Source organism: Ursus americanus, chromosome 4 (genome assembly GCF_024610735.1).
Source record: "Ursus americanus isolate L20-20 chromosome 4, mUrsAme1.1.p, whole genome shotgun sequence".
Classification (NCBI taxonomy): Eukaryota; Metazoa; Chordata; class Mammalia; order Carnivora; family Ursidae; genus Ursus; species Ursus americanus.
Genome location: NC_142130.1, coordinates 97,937,682 through 97,957,225, shown reverse-complemented (window position 1 = coordinate 97,957,225; position 19,544 = coordinate 97,937,682). Strand labels below are relative to the sequence as shown.

The following is a 19,544-nucleotide window of genomic DNA, read 5'->3' as shown; positions in this document are numbered from 1 at the left end:
GAACAGGCATCCACTTTGGGCAAACAGAATTTTAATCAGTTAATACATATACTCTACAAGTTTTAGTCTTACATACTTTTAAACGTTGTTCTGTTAAAATGCCAACCTAATATGCATTCTATTTCATAATGTTTTACTTTTTCATTTTGTAGAATTAACACTGAATCCTCCAGAAGGAATTGTGGCAGGTAAGGTACTGACGTTACCCTCTTTATAATCTACTTCTAATTGCCAACATTGCCCTCCAAGTTAATTATGGAAATTTTTTTTCCCTGCAGGCCCCATGAATGAAGAGAACTTTTTTGAGTGGGAGGCACTGATCATGTAAGTTAGTTATATGTGTTTGTAGTTTTCAAGACTTTCCTTGACATTAGACCTTTGAATCCGTTTAGCACTGGGGCTGTGCTTAGAAATGTCCATTTGGAAAAAAGGCTTTGCGCATCTCTTGAATTTAGCTCTTTTCTAGTCTGCTAGTCTGAGAGCAGAAACGTGTACAGGTGTGTATCCTGAGAAATGAAAATATTTCCTTAGAGCCAGTAAAAGTTTAATTGATTTTATATTTCTAGAGTTTTACAATAAGTTTTTTTTTTATTTAAGATCCTATTTATTTATTTGACAGAGCAAGAGAATAAGCAGGGGGAGCAGCAGAGGGAGAGTGGGAAGCAGGCTTCCCGCTGAGCAGAGAGCCCCACGATGGGCTGGATCCCAGGACCCTGGGATCATGACCTGAGCCAAAGGCAGACGCCTCACAGCCTGAGCCCCCAGGCGCCCCACAATAATTGAATGGTGTGCGGCTGTGCTGGGTTAGCCTCAGGCAGCGCCGGTGCTTTTGGCTTCAGGAAGTCCCTAAGATCCCGCAGCTTTGGGGGCGGAAGGCCCCTTGGGGTGCAGGCGAGCCTCTGGCCCTGCCCCCCTGTGCGCCCACACTTCCCTTTTCCTCTCCTCCCCATGGAGCCCATTCTCTGCCACGGCTTCTTTCTCCATGCACTTCATCTGGCCTTCCATTGTCCCTGAGCCCAGGACGTGGCTTAGTTTTGAGGCCAGCAGTGTGGTTCCTAGCCCTGTTGTAGAAAAACCATGAGTGGATTTCCTGTTTCACTTAGTGATGTTACTTTAAGGGGTCACAAATGGACCCCCAATTCTAGAGTGTTCTATAGCCCTATGACCCAGCCCACTCCTACTTTACATGTATAGTTTTTGGCCATTCGTAGACTTACTGTATTTTCAACAAAATGTGGTTAAGTACAATGTGTGAGGTTGAGATTGATTTCAGTGTCTCTGTTTTCTCATTAGTAAAATGAGATGCTTCAGTCGGTCGGCAAGTGTTGGGGTTGGATTGCGTCAGGTGGAGAAGTGCTCCGTGGGAGGGGTAGGGGCAGGTGTGCACTTCAGACATCATCACACCTTCTGAGTCTGCCCAGTGCCCACATCACATTAGTTCTTCATGCTTTACGTGCTTTAGAAACAGATTGCTGATCATTGTTGTCTGTGGAGGTTAGATTAATACGTGGAAATTGATGCGAAAATGACGGGGTTTTTGATAAGCAAAATATTTAAAAAAATCATCAGTAGACGCTATCCAGAGAAAACAGACCAGGCACGACCTCTGATAATTTGTAATACTCTCATTGCTTGGGCCTGTGATGCCCATTGTTTTTCCTGTGTTTAAATGTTTCTGGCATGAGGATATCTTTACAGTCTGTATTTCTGTCTCATCTGCTGTTGTGTCTTTTGTCCCCTAGAGCAATCACAGTGGGGTGGGGAGTCTCTGCTCAGCAGTGTCCTACGTCTAATGGCACATGGCATTGGCCACTGGGTCAGCCATAGTTCCTGTCATTTTTAAGGACACAGGAGATTATATCATATGAACTTGATTTGTAACGCCCTTTTTCCATATACTGTATCCTGTGCATTGTCTCTGTGTTAATGCAGGCACCTGTGTGTGCCACCTGGGCAGCAAGCCTGGTGGTAGGGGACACAGGGTACTGGAAGGCTTGAGTGCAGAGGTTAGCGGGCCCCTGGCAGGTCTCCCAGCTTGCAAGATATTGGCTTGTGCCCATCAGCAGACTTACTTAGAAGCCCTTTAAGGGACATGTGAGCCCTCCAATATGGTTTCTAAAAAAGTGTTGGGGTAACTAAACCTGTTAGGGTAACTATTACTAATTTTAGATAAACACTATAAAATTAAATGAGTATTTTGAAAACACACAGTAATAGATGCCAGGGCAACAAAAGGAGAAATCAACAAGTAGGACAATGTCAAACTGAAAAGCTTCCACTTAGCACAGGAAACCGTGGACAGAACGAGAAGCCCACCGACAAAATGGGAGAAAATATTTGCGATTCCACATCTCCGATACCTCCAAAATATATATGCACAACTCAACAGCAAACAAATAAGTAATCTGATTAAACAATGGGCAGAGGATCTGAACAGACGTTTTTCTAAAGAAGACCTCCAGATGGCCAGCAGGTGCATGGAAACGTGCTCACCATCACTCATCACGCACCTGACACCAGTCAGAACGGACGTTACACAGACAGACAGGAAACGACAGGTGTTGGCGAGGATGCGGAGGAGGGGAGCCCCTTACACTGCTGGTGGGAACGCAAGCGGTGCAGCCACTCTGGAAAACAGTATGGAGGGTCCTCAAAAAGTTAAAAATAGAGCTACCCTACGGCCCAGCAATCGCTCTTCTGGGTATTTACCCAAAGAAAATGAAAACACCAATCCGGAAAGCTGTCTGCACTCCCTGTTCACTGCAGCGTCATTTACAACAGCCAAGACAAGGAAGCAGCCTGAGTTGCTCTCCAGCGATGGATGAGAGGATAAACACGGTGGGTGTGTATACACATGCACACACACGCGTGGATAATGCCCACAGAAAAGAATGAAGTCTTGCCGTTTGTGAAAAGGTGATGGACCTTGAGGCTATTATGCTAAGTGAAATAAGTCCGAGAAAGATAAATGCCATACGATGTCACTTACAGGTGGAACCTAAAATCCCATGACCCCCCAGACTCGTGCAGAGAGCACATAGGTGCCAGAGGTGCTGGGGGTGAAATGGGCGACAGAGGACGAAAGGTACAAACTTGCAGTTATAAAGTGAATGTGTGTCGGGAGTGAAAGGGGGACAGCATGGCGACCAGGGTCGGTGACATTGCAGTAGGTATTTGAAAGTCCTCAAGACAGGAAATCTGCAGGTGCTCCTCACAAGAAGCGAAAGGTTGTAACTGTACGGTGCTGGCTGTTCACTAGATTGACAGTGGTGCTGGTGTTGTGGTGTCTGCCGATGGTGAGTCCTTATGCCGTGCTCCTGAAACAGTGTCGCGTGTCAGTTATGCCTCCACTTAAAAGTCATGAGAGCTTTTTCAGGTGTGTTCAGCGCCTTTCTATGTGAGGAAGGCTCTTGCATTAGTTTGGAATTCCCCTGCTTCAGGACTTGGGGAGCCTGTGGGTCTTGGTCCTGTTCCAGACCCTTTTACAAACAAGAGGCGTTTACAGATGTACTTGAAGCATCTATTAAGGAATTAGCTGTCCTCCCATTGATTGGCCTCACGCTGCTGTTTGGCAGACAGCTGGCTGAGTTTCACTCCGTAGTAGCTTTGCTTTTCTCTCTTTTCATTCTTTGTCCCCAGAGTTTCTGCCACGTCCCGTTGTCTCTGAAACCACGCTTGCCCCATTTTCTGGGGGGGCAGGGTGCTGCCGGGTCGGTAGCCCTGCCCCCCGTGGGGCCGCCGTCTGTCCTCGGCTGTGCTGTGAGGAAAACAGCTTCCCAGGCGCTCGGCCGCAGGTGTAGCACAGGTGACCCCAGATGTCCCCCCGAGAGAACGAGGTGGAGGGCGTACGATGGCAATGCAGCAAATTAAGGAACAGGAGGAGAACGAAAGAGTCAAATTGCCACAGCCTCTTCTCTGATGAAAAGTAGAAGGCAGCTCTGGGTTACCCGGCCGGCTCCGTCAGAAGAGTGTGCGGACCGTTCATGCTGGGGTCGTGAGTTCGAGCCCCACGTGGGTGTAGAGATGACTTAAATAAAACCTCAAAAAAAATAGTTTAAAAAAAAAGGTGGAAGGTAACTTGGACGGCTCTCGGCTGAACACTTGGTGGGGTTTGAGCTTACGGCCAGGAAGAGGGCCGGGGCTTCCCGTCAGATGGGGAGATGTGGGACCCGAGGGCTGTGTGGCTGGCATGGCTTCGTGCTCTCAGGCCAGCCACTCTTGTCTCATGTGGGTCAGAACAAAGAGGCTCATCGTCCTCTTAGGTGGCATCACGTTCTGCCTCTTCCAGGTCCAGAGTCTCTGCCCTGTGTGGCCTTGTCGCCCTGGGCTTATCCGAGGTCCTTGACCGCAAGGGTGGATGTGGGGGCTTCAGTGAGGACAGGAGGAGCCCTGGTGCAGGCCGGCTGTTTGTCCTCATTGGCTAGAAAAGGTGTGAAGGCCTTTGGGATCTTGCTGCCCTGTTCTGTCCTTCCCCACCTAACTCCCCTCCAGCCCAGAAGCTCCGGTAAAATGAGAAGGACCTCCTTCCCTCCGACCCTTCGCCAGCTCCCCGACATGTCACAGCCGCGGGTGTGAGGTTCCCCAGGTGGTGCTCCTCCGCTGTCTGTGCTCAGCCTGGGGGCCTATGCACAGAGGTCAGGGTCGCGGCTGCCACCCTCTACGTTAGGCCCGTTCGTGTGCGGAAGACCGTCCCGGCATGTCGCTTGTCCATGCCTCGCCTCCTGACAGGCCTGTGGCACTGAGATAGCCGTCCTCATCTGTGCTGTGGGCTCTCTGGCCCGGGAGTCGCGGCCTGGGACTCGGTCAGCAGCCCTCGGTGAGGAGGGTTCCTGCAGCGCTCCCTGCAGTTAGAGTGGGGACATCATTGTCCGACATGCTGCGGGGAACACATGTGTCGTCCAGCGCTGGAACGCCATGTGGCCCCAGAATGGTCCAGGCGGACTCTGCCTGCTGCTGTGGAAAGCTATCCAGTGTGTCGCTGAGTGCAGGAAGCCAGCCAGGGAACCGTGGGCCTGGACCCGTGTTGTCACCGGGATGATTCTGTTGCCCGCCCCCTTCCCGACACTGGGTGGTATCTGGAGACATTTCTTGTCGTTACAACTGGGGAGTTGGGGTGCTCCACTCCCAGCATCTGGTGGGAGGCTGCCGAACGCCTCACTGCCTGGACAGCCCCTGACAGCAGCCCCAGGCCTGTTGGGCCCAGGTTTCTGTGTGTCTAAGTGTGTAAGTCAGAGCTCTTAGTAAATTTATAGTTTTGAAGCCATCCCATAGCACTTTTACAGCATTTCCAAAAAGGTCTGTGCCCCTCGTCAGCCCGCATTCCCACCCTCAGCTGGAGGCAGCCTGTCTTCTACTTTCCGACTCTATAGATTTGCCTTTTCTGGACTTTTCCTGCAAATGAAGTTATGAAATTGCCCATCTTGTGTGTCTGGCTTCTTTCACTCTTCAGCGCTCTTCAGTGTTCATGATTCCTTCCCTTGCTGCGTGTGCGTGTCGTTGTTTCTTCCTTTTTCCCACCGAACCCGGTCCCCTGGGGGATGGGCTCCACCTGCTTCATCCGCTCACTGCACGAGGGGCCCCGGGCTGTTGTGACGGGGGCCGCTGCCACCCCCCTGCGCGCAGCTGTGTGGACTTCTGTCTTCATCGCGTTTCTGCGTACCGCCAGATGCACAGCACTGGAGATGCTCTTACACGGAGTAAATTCATGTTTAATGTCTTAAGAAGCTGCCACACTGCTTTCCCACGTAGCTCACCGTTTTACCTTCCCACCAGCACGCATGCAAGTTCTCTTTCTCCACTCCCTCCCCCGTGCCTGAGGTGTGATCACAGCTGCCCTGTGGGTGTGCGGTGGCATCTCTTCGTGGACCTGATTTGGGTTTTCCTGATGACTAATGGTGTTGAGTGTCTTTTTATGGGCTTGTTAGCCATCCATGTATCTCTGGTGAACTTCAGAATTTTTGCCCATTTTTTAATTGGATTGTCATCGTCTTATTGAGTCACAAGAGTTCTTCATATATTTTGGATACAAGTCCTTTATCAGACATGTGATTTTCAGATGCTTTCTTGCAGGCTGTGGCTTTCCTTTTTCGCTTCCTTAATGGAGTCTTTTGAAGCTCAAAGTTTTTTAATTTTGATGAAGTGCAGTTGAGCAGTTTTTTTCTTTTATGGATCATGCTTTTGGTGTCATACAACCCAAGGTTACAAAAGTTTTCTTTTATGTTTTATATTTGTAGCTCTTACATTTACTTTTTACATTTTTGATCCATTTCGGATTCATTTTGGGTATGCATGCGGTAGGGGTCCAGCTTCATTCATTGGCACCTTTGTCAGAAATCAACTGACCACACATGTAGGGGTTTCTGTCTGGCTCTGAGTTATGTCCCATCGATTTGGGCCTGTCCTTCCCCCACCACCACACAGTCTTGGTTCCCGTGGCTTTATAGGCAGTTTGGAATTGGAAAGTGTGAGCCCTCTCATCTTGTTCTCCTTTCTCAAGATTATTTTGCCTCTCCCTGGTCCCTTGCATTTCCGTCTGAGTTTTAGGATCGGCGCGTCAGTGTCTGCAGAGAAGCCGGCGGGCATTTCCGCGGGATGGTGCGGAGCCTCGGGTCGGTTTGAGGACTGCTGCCGCCTCGCGCGGCTTCTCTCTCCACGTCGTTAGGTCTTTTCAAATTCCTGTCAGCAGTGCCACGATAGATTTTTAATTTGAAGAAATCCAGTTTTGTGGATGAAGGTGTGTGAGTTTATGAGCATAGAGACTAGCTTGGAGAGCGACAGTGCTTCCCTGTGTCTGCCTTGGGGAGGCGATTCCGCAGGGGGCAGAGAGGGGAGCACTTCGGTTTTCTTTTATGTACCGCATGTATTTGAGTATTTCGCAACACATATTTTCCTAGTTCAAGTTTGTGTTGTAAAAGTTGTCTGTCAGAACGGACTGTGGAGTTCTTGGAATGACGGACTTATTTAGTACGCGTTAAATACAGGTCAAATATGTTTGATTTAAAGTTTTCAGAGATGCCTGTATCACAGAAAACCCAAAATTAGAGTATGCCTGCAGCCTCCTTTTGGACAGATTCAATCTGAGGAAATTATATGGAAGAAAACCTGTGTCTGCTGCTGCCGTGCTCCCCCGAAGCGGAGGACGCCTGTGCTGTCCTCCTCTGCCCACGGTTCGCAGCCTTGGTTCTGTATATGAGGACGGTCAGGGTGCACAGAGCACAACAAAAGAAGAAAAGTGCAACAGAACAGCTCCCCAGAGACCCTGCCGTGGGGCTGGCTCTGTCCTGGCCGAGCCCGCCTGCTCCTCTCCCTGGGCGCTCCCCTCAGTCCCCGTCCCCCGGGCCCTGTGCTGTCTCTCCTGCCAGGCTGTGGGTTCCTGCTGCCCAGGGAGCGCCTGGGGCCCTCGAGCAGCTGGCGCTCCGTCCGTCCTGGCGTGGGTTGAAGCCCAGGGGCTGGAGGGATTACAGGCCAGGAGCTCATGGCAGAGCTGGCGTGCTCAGCCTTCCCGAGCAGCGCAGCACGGGGGCTTGTGTGGGCCACCACCTGCGTGGTGAGCTGGGGCGCTCCGCTGTGGAGCGGTGATCGCAGGAGGCCGGTGATGCCCGTGCTGACACCAGGCCCCTCTCCTGGCCCGCCTGCTGGGTGCTCTGTGGACTCAGCAGTGCCAGGGTCACGGGGACCCATTCCCTGCAAGTGGAGGCGCTCTCTGAGCAGTGTTCCTTTCTCTTTTATGACTTTGGAGAGTTCATTCCCCCTTAGTAATCCAGTTCGAGTTGAAGTACTAATGAATGGTTTACAGCCTCCATGTCTTAAAACCTTGTCGTATGTGTGTCTGAGACATTTTGTGCATGTGCTGTGACAGACTCGGAAGGGGGACAGCCAGCTTCTGCGCTGCTGCAGCTGGAATGACGTGCGGGCTGTGGGCCGGGAACATGCCTGGCGGGCAGATGGCTTGCTCACACGCAGACACACCCAGGGTGCACAGTAAGTGCTGTGGCCTCCTTGAGGCCTCAGGTATGCAGGCCTGGAGGCTTCTTCTGTTACGTAGACGCAGCTTTAGAAGGGAGAAGTGAGGAAGAACGGTTTCTCACTTGAATTTAGTTCCAGTGTTTCTCCAGGTTTCAGGGACTCTGCAAGTGAGCAAGTGGTTTTGGTGGCGTGTGATTGCAGGCGTCCTGCAACTCTGGGCACAGGGTGAGCTAGGCAGTGGACCTTCTCGAAGGGAGAGCACGGCTCATCAGTGGCCAGCTTTAGACCGTGGGTGTTGTCCTCTCGGTGTCTGCTCGGCCTGTCATTCGCCAGCAGTCAGCCAGTCGGAGGAGCGGCTTGAAACGTGGTTGCCTTTACAGAGTAGAGCACGGTTGTTACTGTTCCCGTGGATACTCGTCTCAGAGAGTGAGGGTACATACCTCAGAGCCCTGAAATTTTGTAGACCATTAATTTGCTGGCTTTGAAGAATTTATATTTGATTTAGATAAATTTTCCTTTCTTCTTCTTGTACTTTATTTTACCTGAAGATTTTTGAGATGCGGCCTTTAGTGAGAGAGAAGTGAGGCTGTCTAGAGTGTGGCACCAAAGTTCGTCCAAAAATAACACTGATTATATCTCTCAGTCTCGGTTCAGGAGTTGACATGATAGCATTTTCCAGAGTCAGCAGGCACGCCGCTGCATGCATGGGCCCCCTGCGTGCTTGTCCCGGGCAGCAGGGCGTCCTGGAGGAGAAGGAAACCCTCATTTCAGACCAGTAGCAAACTAGGGCATTCGAAAACAGCTTTGATAGTTAAGATGTGGGAGCACTTTAGGAAATGTTTGATCATGCTTCTGAGGCTACGGTTGACCCAGTGGATTTTTTTTTTAATGTTAAAGAAAGCCCTATTATGAGAAACAAAGAACTGTTATCAGAGTGTTGAGCAAATACCATTTGGCTCATTCCAAAACACTGCACAAACTTTTTTTTTCTCTTCTGACTCCAACGTGCCAGAAATACTGAGGCATTATTGGCAAGCATTCCTGACCTACGACAGTGTTGCTTTCAGAGAGAGTGACTTTGTTTGCCCAGCCTTCTGAGCGAGAAGTTTGAACCGTGCTGTACCCCTCACTCCTGCACCAGACCGCTCAGGACCTCGGCTGCGCCCTGTAATCGTTGGCCTTCCCAGCTTTGCTAACAGTGGCGGGAAAGTGGTACTTGCAGACACCTTTCATCAGGGGGCCTGTGGATGACTGATGGGTGGCATTTGTCATCTGCCAGGAGCTCTTCTACTGGAAGAGGCATGGGATGATTATAAGTCTCTCATTCTCGGTCTGTGCTGGGTCTGCGTGCAGAGGAAGAGGTGTCCAGGATGGCCGTTCAGGAAGTGCAGAGCAGGCCTCAGACCACCTCGTCCGGCAGCCAGCTGGTGGTGGTGGCACTGGCTCCCTGTGCCGCCTGCAGCCCCTTCTCTGGCACGGACGCCCGGGCCCCACACTTGTCCCTCTTCATGTGGTTTTCCCTATCCTGGTTTTCTGCCAAGGCTCTGGGTGCTGTTGGGATGCTTACCTCTCCAGCACAAAGTAGCTATTCACTATGGTTTCCCCCCAAAGTAGCAAGGGTGCAGTTTTCAAAATGAAGGTCGGTCTCTTAAATAGGAAAAAAAAAATTGGCTCCCCAAAACACTTCTCGTCTTGTTCTCATTTTGACTGTTTTACTGCAGCCCAGCCCCCTTTCTCCAGGGACGCAGTCCTGGCATCCACTGTGGGTGCCATTGAAAGCCCTGATCGGCTTCACCAAGTTGTAGGAAAGCTCTCTGTTCAGTTTCCTTTTGAAATTTTTGTCTTTCTCCTTTAATTGTGGAGATAAACATTGTTTATACTGTTTGCAAGTTTATATTATTTTGTTGAATCAAAGTAATTTTATTGATTTGAAACAAATTTATACTTTGAAAAAATGATTTTTTAAAAATGAAGGTTGTCTTGGAATAAATCTTTGTCAGCTGTTTTTTTCCTGTGCCGTATCTGGTTTTCATTTTGAAAGGCGGCCTGTCTCCACTGCTGAGCTGCTTCTGCAGTGGCCTGGGTCTCGGTCTCCTGCTGCAGGTGTTCGAGCTCCTAGTGCACGTCATGGCTTCGAGAGACAGGCCCTTCCAAAGGGGTGGCTCCGCTCACGCACAGACGGTCGTAGCTGCTGCTGTCTGGGTGTCTGTCGTTTCCCGAAGACGTACGTAGGCAGAGACTCTAATGCACATTGGTTGGCGAGGAGTCTTTCTCTCTTGAGCTGGGGGCTCTTCCTCTGCTGCCGTTGTGTCTCGCACGTGGGTCGGGATAGTGTTAATTTACAGGTGTAGTGTTCATGTTTGACAGGACGTAGAAGTGGTTTGGTGTGTTTCTGCCACTCTCCATGTGATGGGGACGGCAGCCCAGGCAGACAGGCACGCGGGTGCCTGGTGACGGCGTGCTCCAGGAACGTGCTGGCACGGCTCTGATGCTCGTGCACGTGCCTGGCCTTCCGCGGGAGCCTAAGTCCGTGGTCACACGGGTGCTCTTCATGTGTCTTGAAGGTTACAAAATCATTTCTTAGGCACATTAAAAATTTAAAATAGCCTTTGAAATAACCACTCTTAACCCTCATTTAATACAGTAGTGCTGTAACGTGTCCATATGTGTATCTTTATTTTCAAGTGAACGTACAGCATGCATACAGAAGACAAGATCCCGTGGGCCTTACAATGTTGCTAGTAGTTCTTTCCCCTGATCCCATATTCTAGGGAGGCTCTGCCGCCCCACGCTCACCTTTGTTAATGTGAACGCCGTGCCTGTAATGCGGTGTTTGTGCTTGTCCCTGAGTCTTAAACCAGGTTGCAGTGGGACGGTGAGACATTACTTTCTCATTCAGAAAGAAGTACCAGTTCATCCTTATTATTTATATAATCTTTTCATGTGTGTTTATAAAGCAGTAGAAATTTCCTAGCTCCTTGCTACAGTGTGGTGGACATTGAAGAACCCCCTTGAACTTCTCTACTGTCTGTCTCCTAGGGGCCCAGAAGACACCTGCTTTGAGTTTGGTGTCTTTCCTGCCATCCTGAGCTTCCCGCTGGATTACCCATTAAGTCCCCCCAAGATGAGATTTACCTGCGAGATGTTCCATCCCAACAGTAAGTGCTGTGGGCGTGGTTTCGAGCGGGAGGCGGGGGTTGTGCGCGGGTCAGCTGCTGTCGGTGATGCGGCGCATGGAAGGTGTTACCTGAGTGTTGAACTGCAGCACTTAGTCATGGTTATGTTGACATCAGTTGAAAGAGAGCGTAACGTCGACGAGGGAAAAGGCGGACCTGACGCCGCACGCCGTCTGACCTGTCTGCTCCTTCTTCGGGCGGGTCGCACAGAAGCACGAGCGCGGGTGTGTGCAGAGGGTGACGCCAGCCCCGGCCCGTTGTGGTTTCCGACAGTGGGGACCAGTCAGAGCAGTCTGGGTTTCAACAACAGAGAGCTGATCGCTAAGCTGCACTAGACCATATGTTAGGGTACTATATAGGTATTTTAGGTGATCTAGAGTAATATTTAGTAATATAGAAAGATAGTCCTGTGTTGAATGAGAAGAGCAGGTTATGTTTAAACACGCTTGTTATAATTTTTTTGAAAAAAAATTCACATGTAAATGTATATAACTGGAAATGCAGCACAGAAATGTTGGAAGTGATTCTCTTTCAGTAATAGGATCTTTTTTTCTTTTGTAAATCTTTTTTTCTAAAATAAACATGTATTTTAAAGAGGGGGAAATTATATCATCGAATAAATTTACTGGACGTAAGTTGGAAAAGTGTCTAGTAGTAGGAATTGGAATTCCTGAATGGCTGTGGTTTTTATTTCTTCCTTTTACAAGAGGGGATTATAGATATGAGAATTAGTAAGAAAATATGTTATATCTTTAATCATATTTAGGATAATGTTCCTTTTTAAAAAATTTTTGAAAAGATTTTACTTAATTATTTGGCAGATAGAGAGAACAAACAGGGGGAGCAGAGGGAGAGGGAGCATGAGTTGGGGGGAGGAGCAGAGGGAGAGGGAGAAGCATGTTCCCCGTTGAGCAGGTAGCCCAATGCGGAACTCGATCCCAGGACCCTGGGATCATGACCTGAGCTGAAGGCAGATACCCAACCGACTGAGCCACCCAGGCGCCCCTAGGAATGTTCCTTTTTATAAATGATGATTGCTACTAAAATCATGATCTTAATAGTTGTGGAGAAGGAAAGCAAGTAAGTTACACTGTTCTGTAGAAATGAAATATTTTCTTATTCGAATTGGATTCTTTTCCTCCGCTTTTCTGCATATAAAATAGCTCGAGGCTAATTTAATCCATGAGAGCATTTACAGAACTTTCTGAGCCTTTGACACCCCTTGGCTTACAGATGAAGCCACCTCGCAGTTCTCCCCTCGCTTGCACCTGCCTGAGTACCGCCACGTGGGGGAGGCTTGCCCAGAGCCCCCCGCCCCCGCCCCCACTCCCACCGAGAAGGGTCTCAGGATTGCTCCTGTTGGACTTGGATGGGTGCCCATCATATCGCTGTCGACTTTGGCATGGGTTTAGGATTTTGTCATGCCGAGTTTGAAAATGTTATGGTGGATAGAGTTGATTGAAGAAGTCAACAATTTCAGATCGATTGGCTGTAATATGCAGCTACAAAGAGGATTGTGGGCAATTACGAAATAATGAGGTTGTGTCGGAGATGAACACATTCCTCAGAAGAGCTCCTGTGACGTCGTGTCAGAGAGTGATGTGGCCGCAAACTGATGACTCGATCATGGACCAGAATCGTCTGATGTCCGGATAATCAATACAAGTAGCTTTTAAGTTTGTCCTTAGTGTGTGGATGTGTGTGATTTTTATTTTGTAAAAACTACTTTTGAGAACTACTTAGTAGGTTTACCAGTATCATAAAAATCGGTCAGCTCATAAATACTTTAAAAGAATAACTCAGCACATTTGCTGAGACTTGCTGGCATACAGGGGTGAACAGATAGTAAAAGGCAGGGCCCTGACCATCAAGAGCTCCCCTTCTGAGGGCAGGGGTAGACATGGATGGAAGAATACGGATAAATGTAAAGTCACACCGGGAGGCCCGGGAGGGTGCCCTGTGGAGGCGGTGGCCGAGCCCGCCGTCTGCCGCAAGAGCAGTAGGGGTATCCGGGGATCTGTGAGAGGCCGGGAGGCACTAGCATATGCTGAGGCCCTGTGTGGGGGGTGGAGGGGCCAGACCAGTTCGGGTCGGTCAGTAAGAAGGATTTTGATGTTTGTGCAACGTGGTCTTTGAAGGGTAGAGGACAGATTGCAGGGCTGGGACATCAGCGTGGAGGCTGGGGGAAAGAGAGGCCAGCACCGTGGAACCAAGACAAGGGAGGGATGGGGGCTGGGAGGGATTAGAGGGAGGCTTGGGGCGGGAAACTGAGGCACCCCATGAGAGAGGAGGGGGCGGGGTCACAGCTGCTTCTCTGTGTTTCGGGGTATGCCCTGTCACCATGTGGGGGTGCCACCAGAGTCGGAAACCTCATGGCAGACGGATTGTCCAGAGCTGTGGGTGTCCAGGTCCCATGTAGGGTGCTACAGATGGGCATACTGACGTCCGTGACAGATTCGCACATGCTTTCCTTCTGCGAGAAGTTGCACAGATTCTGGGTGGCCAGAGAGCAGAGACCCTGGGGTGGGGGTGGTCAGGGGAACAAGGAACGAGGTACCAGAGGGAGGCCCTTAGAGCCACTCAGGATTCTCAGTGGTCAGGGGGTTCTGAGCTCACGAGCGAAGGGGAATTACCTAAATTTATTCTGAATTGTCTGGTTTCTATTATTATAACTTACTGGCCTTACAGTTTTGTAGTCGAGTCTATCCTGAGTATACACTGAACCCCCTGAGAATCTCCCACGTGTAAAAGAGAGAAGTGACAGACGCCTGCAGTGTCCTCGATAGGACTGGTCACACACTATGAATAGAAATGCATCTTTCTTTACCCAGATCGCAGGCATCTGGTTCCTGAGTCTGCGTGGCGGGGGTGGCTTAGGATGGACACACCTGACCTCCAGAGGCACAGATGACCATTGGTCTCTGTTCGAGTGAGTCCCCAGGGAAGTCAGGGCACCATCTTCCTTCTTGATGTCTCAGTAATCCCAGTGGCCTTCATCCTGGCGCTGTGGATATAGATTTTCATAGTCCAGTTCCAGGATTTCATGGTGGAATTAAGAAAATCTCAGAAATCAGCTCTGAAAATTATTGTGAGTAATCCTGGTTACAAGAGCTACTTTGCTGAAATATTTCACTGCCAGGTAACCAATCTTTCATTTATTTAGTGCTTTTAGATATAGCAGTAAAAAAAAAAAAAAAAAAAAAAAAAAAAAATCCCTGTGAAGGTGGAGCCATCCGGGTGCCTGGGACCGTGGGACCGGACAGACGGGCCTAGAGCCCAGTCAGTGAGTGAGGGGCCCACCTGGCCATGTGGACCTGAGCCTGGCGCTTGGCACCTCGGGCTCTGCTCCAGCCGTGCAAACAGCTGGCTTTCTGTGTACCGCTTACCCCCTTCCCGCGGTGGGGCCCGGCTCAGTGTGGTGTCCCCTGGACCCATTCTCTCGGCTTACCTGCCGTGTTCTGACCCCTGCAGTCTACCCTGATGGCCGAGTCTGCATTTCCATCCTTCACGCTCCGGGCGACGACCCCATGGGCTATGAGAGCAGCGCCGAGAGGTGGAGCCCTGTGCAGAGCGTGGAGAAGATCCTGCTCTCGGTGGTGAGCATGCTGGCAGGTAATGGCCCGTGGCCGCCCTGGCCCTGGTGGAGGGAGCCAGACCGCACGGGGCTGCTTCTCTATCCTCATACGGTCTTTCCTTTATAAGTCATTTCTGTTTGTGGTTGATTTGCATATGCTGTTTTCTGCTTTTTCATTGAATTATTTGTATACGATTTTCCACGTGTAAGCAGACTTTTCATAATTATGTGTTTTAAAGATGACTCTGGGTTGTGTATATTGTATGTTGACCAGAATGAGCCATACTCTAGTCCTCAGGCATTGCGTCCATGGAGTGTGTGTTTATTGGGGCACCTGCTGTGTTGCAGATGCTGGTCCTGGGGTGTCAAGCTTAGTGTGTCCTAGACCCCAACTTTAAGGCCCGCTTTCTGTGGGGACTTTCCAGATCCACCTGTGGTTGCCAGTCACTGGTACGTCCTGATGGAGAGACCCACCGGGCTGTTGCGATGAGTTTAGAATGTGTAGGAGGTAGCGAGGTAAGGGGGCGGCAGAGGTGTTTGGGCTGAGGCCTCTGGCTCTCCTGGGGGCACTGCCAGCACTAGTTATGGCTCGAGCTGGGGGCAGGGGAGCCCGAGCCTCCTGGGGATGTTAGGCCATGCAGCCGTGCCTTAGCAGGACCGTCCTTGGCGGCAGCGTGCCTGTTGGGCAGGTGTCATGGTGGCCTGGGAGAAAAGGACGTCCAGCAGGCCAGGGATGGCTTCGGGGCCACGAGGACGGGTGCATTTGGGAGACTGCGGCTCGCTGATGTGCACGGTGACTCCTGTGTTTCTGACCTCGGTGCTGGGGTAGAGGGCTGCTGTCTCTGGGGGCAGGAATCCAGAGGGGCCAGGTTGGGAGAAGAGTCTGGTGCAGGAGTGTCTATCCTTGGTGGCTTCTCAGCCGAGGCCAGGTGTGGAAGTGAGGCTGTGAGCTCATGTCCGGATAAGACGGTGGGTGAGGGGCAGGACAAAGGGGATGAGAAAGGGCACGAGGAAGGAGAGGGGTCCTCAAGGGAACGTAGGGAGGAATGATCTAGACGACCAGGAAGGAAAGAAATGGAGGAGAGTTGGAGGAGGGTGGAAAGTGCTGTGGGAGGCCCGGAAGGGGAGGCCTACTGGGCCCTCGGGTACCGAGAAGGCAAGGATGTCCGTGCGTGCGTGTGCCTGAGGGCAGAGGCGCTCACCTCTTCGTCACATGCTTGGGGAACGCATCAGGTTCGAGAGGTGGTGGGTTGGCTGTCTTCAGATGTCAGCTGTAAATTGTACCATGACAAACAGTTTTGCTATAAATTGTTTTCTTAAAGGGTTTTATTTATTTATTTATCTTTAAAGATTTATTTATTTTAGAGAGTGAGGAGAGGCAGAGGGAGAGAGAGTCCCAAGTTGACTCTTAAAAGGTTTTAATGTAGGGGTGCCTGGGTGGCTCAGTCGGTTGAGCATCCGACTCCTAATCTCATCTCAGGTCTTTTTTTTTTTTTAAAGATTTTATTTATTTATGTGACAGAGAGACAGCCAGCGAGAGAGGGAACACAGCAGGGGGAGTGGGAGAGGAAGAAGCAGGCTCCCAGCGGAGGAGCCCGATGTGGGACTCGATCCCGATCCCGGAACGCCAGGATCACGCCCTGAGCCGAAGGCAGACACTTAACGACTGCGCTACCCAGGCGCCCTGTCATCTCGGGTCTTGATCTCAGGGTTGTGAGTTCGAGCCGGGATTGGGCTCCACTCTGGGTGTGGAGTTTGCTTTAAAAAAAAAAAAAAGAAGAAGAAGGTTTTAATGTGTTCCTTACAAACTGCTCTCAAAGTACGTGCCCTCTGTTTTTCCAGCTCTGTCTCCCCCCCCCCCCCCCGCCCCCCAAGCTCAGCTGCAGCCAGCCTCCCTGCTCGGCACCCTCCATCCTGGCCTGCTTTAAGAGGCTGCAGCCCTTAGTCCTCTGTGAGCCGTCTGGGCCTGGGGGTTTCTGCTGTCACAGGTGCTGGGTAGGGAGCAGGACTGGCTCTGTCCGTGCTCGTGTGCTCCCTGCAGTCGGGCCTGCTCAGGGGTCTGAGCACACACCCTCCTTGAGGCCTGCAGGACCCCCAGTCCGCTGCCTCCTGCTCTGCGGTTGCCCACTTTGTAGCACTGAGTTTGAAAGGATGCACGTGTGGATGCTTCTGGTCTGTAGGCGCGCTAGATGGTGTGCCCTCTGCACACCAGTGCCCTGCACTAGGCCTCACGCACCGACCTGCCAGGGAAGGGTTTGTTGAATAAATGGGAGGGCAGAAGTCATTTTGGTTGGAGGAGCAGAGACGTACGTGGTGGCCTTGAGGAAGCGAGGCTGGGGCATGAGGGAACGGCCAGGGTCCTGCTTGTGGCCGTGCTGGCCTCTTGGCTGCCTGTCCTGCTCTGACCCACCACTTCCCGGTGTTCTGGCTCCCTGCCCCGCAGGCCCCAGCTGCCTCTGTGTGTGTGTGTATCCTGATTGGTCTGGAGCACCTGCTGGTATCAGGTGTGCCCCGGAGCCAGACACTGACCTCACCTTGTCCTCTGGCAGGAGCTGGGTGGGCAGCTGGAGGGAGGAGTGGGGCCATAGGGGGAGCCAGTGGGTTGTCTGTAGCTCACTGTCCAGTGGGGGCCCATGGTTTCCAGAGCGAGGTAGAATGTCTTCAAGACACTTGGCAGGTAGGGATCACGAGCATGGGTCTTTGTGCCACATGTGCGTGACGTCCCTGACTTGACGCTGCCTCTCGGTCTGTCTCTCGGAGAGCTGACTTCCTTCCCTAGCGTTTCACAGACACCAGTGTCTCCTGTTTGTTTCTGGGACACAGCTCCGGAAAGAGGGTTTCAGGTGCAATGGAAGACCTCACAAGGCCCTTGCTTTCCAGGGGCCCTTTCACAGGGAGTGCGTCTCCTTCTCTTTCAGAGCCCAATGATGAGAGTGGCGCTAACGTGGATGCTTCCAAAATGTGGCGGGATGACCGGGAGCAGTTCTGCAGGGTGGCCAGGCAGCTGGCGCAGAAGTCCCTAGGGCTCTGAGGCCCGCCCTTGCACGCACGAGGACACGGCGCTCAGTCGCGGCCGGGGTTTCTCTGCTGAAGGCGTAGTGACAGGGACACTCTGTGCTGGTACCAAAAAAGGCAAGCTTGCAGAACCACAGATCTGTTTTTTCCCCTATCTTTCCCGCTCCAAACAGGCTTCTCTTCTGAAATTATGATGTATGTAGGATAATGACAGCCGGATGCAGTTTTATGGTGTTCCTGGCAGGGCGGTTCAGGGAGATGGTGAGAGCTGTCCCCACCACCTCTCCCGGCCAGAGCGCCCACACACCACACCGCCAGCGGCTTCCCTCTGTCGCGGTCGGTGGGGGCGTGTGTATGCCACACTCCCGGGGGCCAGAACCAGTCATGCTCCTTCTGAAGAAACAGGGCCTCGCAGCAGGAGCAGAGGCTGGGTGGGACGGCTCTGTGGGCCCCAGGACAGGGACATAACTTTGTTTCTGTGCTTTGTAGTACTTCAGACGTGTTTCCTTATATCTCGTTACATCTTTTTTGTTGTGTATTACAGACTATCATACTTAGAGATACTTTCAGGAAATAAATACTTTTTAAAAATATGGATTAATGAGAAATGGGGTGTGTGAAAGAGAGGTTTACTGCTGGTTGTAAAGACTGACACTTTCTTCCGGTCATATTTAGCCAAGATTTATACTTGTGTCCTCGTTGACTTGCGCATCCCTAGGGCAGGAACACGTGGATCCAGCTAAACACTGGGAGCTCTGAGCTGCTGTGCGTGTGGCCGCAGCCGGAGCGTGAACCACTGAGACAGAGTTCACCCTCGTGAGTGCAGAGCGCACAGGCGTGCCTTATCCCTGACCTTGCGTGGCCACCGAGGCAGCGGGGGACGCAGGGCACTTAGTTGCAGTCTGTGGTTTTGCCGTAGTCCCGAAGCTCGCCAGCCTGGGTGGCTCGGCAGCACAGCACCAGGGTCTCCGTTGTCAGCAATAACAGATCTGTTGCGCGCAGAATCTAGTATCTGGCCTGTTTCAGACAGGTTAAATTTAAGTAGGACTTTCTATTTTTGAAATGAGGGACCGTCTGTAAGACGTACAGGAGGCTCTACTCTCCACTGCCCTTTCCCTGTTTCGGACGCAGGAGTCCGTCTTGCTGAAAGCTGACGTGTACTTTCGTGGTGTTGACAAGTGTTGGTGGAAGGGGCTCCATCCATGCTGGACTTCTGTTAGGAAACCAGATTCTTTCTCTCTCAAGGGAACCATTTTGAAGTTGACATTCAGTACAAGAACTTGTGTTTGGAATGGCGTCCGGAAAGGAGAGGTGTCGTACCCGCATAGTATTTGCAGGCCTCTCCACCCAGAGGGAAGGAGTGGCTTGTGGGGGGATGTGGCGTGCGGGGTCCGCAGGGCTTCCATGAAATCTGGAGGAGGAAGAGAGGCAGTCTCTTTGCAAACAAAGTATTTTTATTCACTTGTATTTATTAAATGGAAACAAAGAATCTCATGTCCTTACTCTTTGGTGGAGTTTAATTACTATGTTAAAAATAAAGTTCTCTATTTTCCCCCTAGTCTGCGTTGTATTTTTCCTTGTTGAATCTTATGTAATGCTACAAGAACCCAAGGGCTGGTTGCACCAGGCGGTGGCAGAGGCCCCCTGGCGCGGTGTCTGCTTCAGAAAGCTGCTCTCCCCAGTCCTGTGCTCGGCCCGCGGTGCCCTCTCCCCGAGCAGCCCGTGCTGCCAGCCGCGCCTGTACCGTGGGCCGCGGGGGGGAAGCCGGCGCGACGTCGAGGCCACACGGTTCTGCAGACGCGGGAAGGCAGGCG

General features: G+C 51.3%; 1 protein-coding gene across 2 annotated transcripts in view; it reads left to right on the top strand.

Moving 5' to 3' along the window:
* The window catches only part of UBE2G2 (ubiquitin conjugating enzyme E2 G2), a 37,281-nt gene extending 17,993 nt beyond the window's left edge, over positions 1–19,288 (top strand). Inside the window, exons 2-6 of one of the 2 annotated variants that reach the window (XM_087861851.1) lie at positions 153–188; positions 279–324; positions 11,005–11,123; positions 14,613–14,737; positions 17,634–19,288. In XM_087861851.1, coding sequence (XP_087717977.1) covers positions 153–188; positions 279–324; positions 11,005–11,123; positions 14,613–14,737; positions 17,634–17,738 — 431 coding nt within the window. In that variant the 3' untranslated portion in view covers positions 17,739–19,288. Of the gene's footprint in view, positions 1–152; positions 189–278; positions 325–11,004; positions 11,124–14,612; positions 14,754–17,633 lie in introns of both variants that reach the window. The other variant, XM_087861850.1, reaches the window with a different exon arrangement.
* The last annotated feature ends 256 nt before the right edge of the window (positions 19,289–19,544 follow it).